General features: G+C 40.6%; 1 protein-coding gene across 1 annotated transcript in view; it reads left to right on the top strand.

Annotated features, from left to right (window-relative positions):
- The first annotated feature begins 231 nt into the window (after positions 1 to 231).
- The window catches only part of GRPR (gastrin-releasing peptide receptor), a 30,985-nt gene continuing 25,180 nt past the window's right edge, over positions 232 to 6,036 (top strand). The window contains exon 1 of the mRNA XM_008585201.1: positions 232 to 1,041. Within this exon, the coding sequence (XP_008583423.1) occupies positions 665 to 1,041 (377 nt within the window). The 5' untranslated portion in view covers positions 232 to 664. The remainder of the gene's footprint in view (positions 1,042 to 6,036) is intronic.

The raw sequence follows: 6,036 nt of genomic DNA, 5'->3' as shown, positions 1-6,036 counted from the left end.
AACTGCGATCTGCTGGTTGATTCTCGTTTGGAGAAAACAGGCGACTGGGCAGTGATTGAAGTGTCCAGCAGGGGGCTGGCATTCTCTGTCTATAAGTAGCCCTGGTTCCTCTTCAGAGCCTCAGCTTAGCAGAACCTCCGTCTGCTGATGAAGCCAGTGACGTGCAAAGCGTCCTGCCTATAGGATTTGAGGATTTCTCAGTGCAGTTTTTTTCTACCCACTTTAAACCTTCAGGTTCTAAATATCAGGAAAGACAGGAAATTCTGTGTGAAAATAGCAGGCCAAAAGTTCTTAGTAAACTGCAGCCAGGGAAACTCAGACTAGGGTGAAGGTAGAAAGAGCTGATGCAGAGTGGGTTTAATTCTAAGCCTTTTGGGGGCTGAGTTTTTATTGTTGTTAATTTATGGAATTTATAGATGTATTGCATTTGTCATGTGAAGGCCAGGGCAGTACCAGAGTCAAAATAGTGACAGTTTTAAATGCCATAGTGTATATGTACTCAGAGTACTTTTATTGAAGAAGATAAGGAGCCCAGCATAGATCTCATCCTCATCTTCACCCAGTTGCAACATCATAAGTTGAGAAACAGCATCTAAGGGCACTTTTTGGTGGGGAAAAAAATCTAGACATAGCTCTAAGTGATTGTTTCCTTCTGAACTTGGAAATGGACTATACCGTGTACTACAACATCTCCAATCACAGTGCGGATCTCCCCATGAATGATGACTGGTTCCAACCGGGGATCCTCTATGTCATCCCTGCAATTTATGGGGTTATCATTCTGATAGGCCTCATTGGCAACATCACTTTGATCAAGATCTTCTGTACGGTCAAGTCCATGAGAAACGTGCCGAACCTGTTCATCTCCAGTCTGGCTTTGGGAGACCTGCTCCTCCTGATAACATGTGCTCCCGTGGATGCCAGCAGGTACCTGGCCGACAGATGGCTGTTTGGCAGGATTGGCTGTAAACTGATCCCCTTTATACAGCTTACCTCGGTGGGGGTGTCTGTCTTCACGCTCACGGCGCTCTCGGCAGACAGGTAAGTACTGGCTGAAAGTTACATTCTCTCTGAGGGTGGTAGGTGCCTCGGTAAATGAACTGCCTTGTTGGGACAGACAGAGCTGTTTGCACAAAGGGAAATTTTAGTCAAACTTAGGTTCCCTTCCAGGCATGTTTTGCTCTGGTGATTACTTGCAGAGTTTGACATATCGGTTTAAGAAAGAAAAGTGAGTGAATGGCAAAGATGGAAGGAGACAAATAAAAAGAAAAATCTCTGAGCATAAGACCAAGGCGCATTTTCTGGAGATGAATCAATTTAACATTGCCTTTTCCTAACTTCTCCTTCCCTGCAAAATTAATTGATCTGTGAGAAAGACAGCACCCAATAGAGTTTAAACCATGGGCAAATGTTTCTTAGAAGCAATTGAAAAGCTTCTGAGAACAGAAAAGTCCCGCTGCATTTCTTCTCCGAAATATTCTTTCAGAAATAACCAAGAGGAGAAAATAAGCCTCACTTCTTTGAAATTCATTTGCCTCAAACAGTTTAACTTTTCTCACATGTGATTTTGTTTTGGCTCTCTGTGACTGAACAGTCGTGTGCTGGTTTTTCTAACTCTCTCTTAGATGAAATCAAGCATTATTTGGATTTTCCTTTTCTGGAGAAAGCTCTGTTCAAGGTTGACTTCTAATTTTAATATCTTTACTGATGTGTGTCCATATACGATGCTTTTGGGGATTTTGAGGGGAAAGGAAAAGGAGTCCAGTACGTGTTTTATTCTGGAAAATATACATATTTGTGAACTGCATTTCTTGTGTGAGCACATTGTAACAGTTTACATTTATTCAGTTCTTAAAAATTCATATTCATTCTTTGAATATTTATCACTTGTCTATCATGTAAAAACCACTTGCCTGGATTAATGTCAGGAAATATCTGTAGGTTGCTCATATGAATTACTGAACATATCTAATGTACTTCTGGGCTCTGGAGCTTGGACATGTTAATGAATAGACTTTTCAGACACAGCATAGACCATATGGCCAAATTAAGAAAAACTGGTGCAATGAACCAGAGACTATGAATTTTTATCTTAAAATCAACTGTGTGTGATGTGTTAAAGATACATAAGGATTTGAGAGTGTACTGGAAAAGGCATAGAAGCAGCTCTTGAAAGTTTATGCTCAGAAGAAAATGTCCCACATTTTAATACACGTGGTGCTGGATTCTCATTTTGTAGAGGAGCAACCAGTCCCCAGGTGATCTGGTTTTGTTGAGCAATGGACAAATAAAGATAGTGTTATCAGAATTTGTAGACATGTGTTTGTACTTAGCTGCCAAAGTACACTGCTCAGCACACATGATATTTTCAAAGACTGAAAAGTAATGGTCCAGAAATGAGGGTTGAGCATTGCAACAACTGGGCAGGCTTGTCCATTCCCTCCACTCACCTGCAGCTTGCTGTTACCCTGTACATTTGCCCATCAGGTATGAAATGACCACAGACAGTTTCATGGGTTGATTCAGGGCCGGCAAACTTTGGAGCTGGCAGAAGGTCTGTGGCTCGTTACCAATGGCCAAGGGCACTTCAGGATGAGGGTAATTTTCTGGATGGGAAGAAGAGATTTTGGTTTCCGGTTTGGTGAGTGCGGTGGTACAGATGGTGTTTACTGTCTTCTTGGGGAAGGAAACAGAGGAAAGCAAGGGCATGGAATGTAAACATGCAGCTGCAGGGAACTCTTCTCTGGAGTTTCATTGCAGACAGGTTCACCATCAGCAGAAAGGGAAAGCTCTTTCAAAAGCTGGCTTGTACCCTTTGGCAGCTCCAGTGTGTCCTCGGTAAGTTTATAGTTACTGTATGTCCTTCCCAAGTTCAGAAATTACCAGAAGCTAAGTTTCTGTGTTTTGCTAAGGCTTAAAAGAGCTGATGGATGACTTGAATTACAGATACTACATCTAACCAATTTCAACAATAGGTATTGAGATAAATAATGTAAGACTGTACTCTTATATTTATCCAATTTTTTAAAAAGCTATGAGATTCTTATAACAACCTCATGAGGTTGCCAGAACCAATTTACATTCTCTATATTCTTTTCTCAACAGAAAAATATAGATGTGATCTATATACACAGTAAACTGAACAAGAAACGTCTCAATATATTTTGACATACACCTATGTAACTGCATGACCACCACCCAGATGGAGATAAAGAACAGTCCCAGCACTCCCAGCATTTCTATTATGCCCTTTCCTAGTTATACTCCAATACAGAGGCAATCACTATTCTGATTTTAGTCACCATAAATTATTTCTGCCAGTTCTTTAACTTCATATAAATGGAATCATATAGTAAGTACTCCTTTATGTTTGTCTTCTTATGCTTATCATTGTTTCTGTGATATTTATCCATGTTGGTGCACTTAACAGTGATTCGTTATTACAGTATTCTATTGTATGCACATACCTCGGTTTATTTATCCATTCTAATACTGATGGACATTGGGTTGTTTCCAGTTTGGGTTTGATAATGACCTGCTCTGAACATTCTTATTCATGCCTTTTGGGGAACATAAGTGTTCATTTCTCTTGCATATATGTCTGGGAGTGAAATTGCTAGGTCACAGTGGGCATGTATTTAGTAAATATTGTCAAACAATTTTCCAAAGTGGTGGTCTGTATCTGATAGATTAGTAAAAGGGTGAACCAGAAGACCCTCCAAACTGGATGATCATCAGAATCACAGGGAAGCTTTAAAAACATACAGATTCCTAGCCCCATCCTCATCCCAACCTCCCTTCTGTGGTCTTCCCCTTCCCCAGGTAAACCTGAGTCTGTCAATATGAAAAAAATAACATTTTTCTAGAAAAGCTTATAACCCTGTCACTGTGTCAAAGGAAGTCACAGACAACAGAATTCTGGAGATTCACATGACTGACCAATTGCAGGTTTGCATTCAAGCCCCTTCAATACTGGTTTCTGCCCACCCTTTCCTCCCATGCTTTCTGCCCTTACACACACACTGACATCCTAATACACGGTGGTTACAATGACCCGTTCATTCCTGGCTCTGTATCCTTGCTTATGCTGTGTCCCACCCACTCTCCAGAATGCTTTTTCCTCATCCCACGTGGGATATGGGCTTGGAATGGGTATCCATAGGCCTGCATTTTAGACATTTTTCTGCCATTACTACCCATATGAGTGAGTTGGACCAAGTCACTTAACTCTCTGAGCTTAGTTTAATCATCTATAAAATGGAATTGAGGTAGATTATTTCTGTGGTTTCTCCAAGTCCTAAAATCTTGTGATTTTCACCTTTACATCTTGCCTGTCATTCAAAATCTGGTTCAAGCCTCTTCCTTAAAGCTGTAAGTTGGGCCATTCTAGCCCAAACTTCCTGACCCTCTTCGAAACATGAGACTTATTATCTGAGATATGAATTATCTTGTGACATCTTTTATCTTGCTGTTTTGAAGTAGTTCACTTGTTCATCTTTTTTTTTTTTTTTTTAGCCTCTCATATATTCATTGCTTTAAATTTTTAGGTAGATTATTAAGAATGTGGAGAGCACAGATTTCTTGTATATTCCTACATCTTTCACAAAGCCCCACAAGTTTCCTTGTGCCAAGTGGGTGACCAATAAATCTTGATAAATTAAAATTGTTTAATTACTGCATACTACTCCCCTCATTATTATTATTTTTCCCCAGTTTTGGGATTCATCCGAAAGCATACTCTTAAATATGCATCAGGTAGTCACCTGCTTCTTAGCTGTTTCCTCTTTACAAAACTCTTATTACCCAGGTAAATGAAAGAAAAGCTATTCTTTGTGAGTCCATAAATAGATCCAAGGGATAAACAGATGAATGCCTAGATGAATAGATGGAAAGATTGGTGGATGGATGGGTAGATGGCTGGATGGCTAGATGAGTGGGTGGGTGGGTTGGGTGGATGGATGGATGGATGAATGAGTGGATGAGTAGATAGGTGGACAGATGGATGGATAGATGAGTGAACGGTTGGATAGATGGATATATTTTTTACATAGATCCTTCCTACTGGATGTCCATCTCTGTTAGGTGCCTCAGTATTAAGTAAATGGAATTTAAGATCTAAATTGGACCCTCAACAGGAAAAGGGTCAGGATAGTTTGTTCTATAGGGTCCATGTCTTCTACAACACCCAGGCCCATCTACATCTAGTAAGAGGACAATAACTACCGCTTGGGTGATGTTTGAGAGTGACAAAATGATAAAGTCCAGCAGCTAGAAGTAAAAGTCATCTGAAAGTTTAAACCTTTGTTTGACACAGAGACTAAAGATGTGATGGAATTTAACTTTGTCATAACAAATTCAGAGTAGAGTCACACTAGAATCCTGCTCGCCTCATTCCGAGTCCCAGTTCCTTCAGGGGAACTTTTCTTCAGAAACCATCAAAATACAGCCTGATTCCATTTCTGTTCTCTAGACAGTGGGAACTACTGGCTCCAAATGCTGCTGCTCTGAAGGAAGATACCCTGAGTGACTCCAGTGTGGTCCACTTCTAAGGAGGTCATCCCAGTGATTCCAAAGGCTCCTATACTGTTTTAGAGGCCCAGCTTCACTGATTCCCTTCTCTTTCTCAAAAGAGAACACTTAATTTAATTTCTTGTAAAGCATCCTTTCAGAAATTCTTTACAAGAAAGTGCCTCTGTTGGAGCAGTTTACTTGAGCTACCAGTTTATAACTTCTCTATAGTTTGATTTTTCTGAAGCATATGCTGCCTCTCTGGAAGGAAACTCAACTCATGTCTCCCAGCATCAACAGAACTGCCACTGCTGCTAGCAGCCTCTGGGACTGGTCAGAGGGCAAGCAAGCGCTGTGCAAGTGGGGTTTCCCAGCAAGGCTCTTTCAACTGGAGCGCTGCAGGAGAGGAGACGGGCGAGACGAGAACTTTGACCTTGTCTCTAGCATATTATCTTTTTTATTTTTTTTTTTTATTTTGTCAATATACACTGTATATGATTATTATGGCCCGTCACCGACACCTCCCTC

This window comes from Galeopterus variegatus, unplaced genomic scaffold, assembly GCF_000696425.1.
Source record: "Galeopterus variegatus unplaced genomic scaffold, G_variegatus-3.0.2 Scaffold3490, whole genome shotgun sequence".
Taxonomy (NCBI): Eukaryota; Metazoa; Chordata; class Mammalia; order Dermoptera; family Cynocephalidae; genus Galeopterus; species Galeopterus variegatus.
Note: the sequence above shows the minus strand (reverse complement) of the source record. Positions and strands in the feature narration are given on the sequence as shown.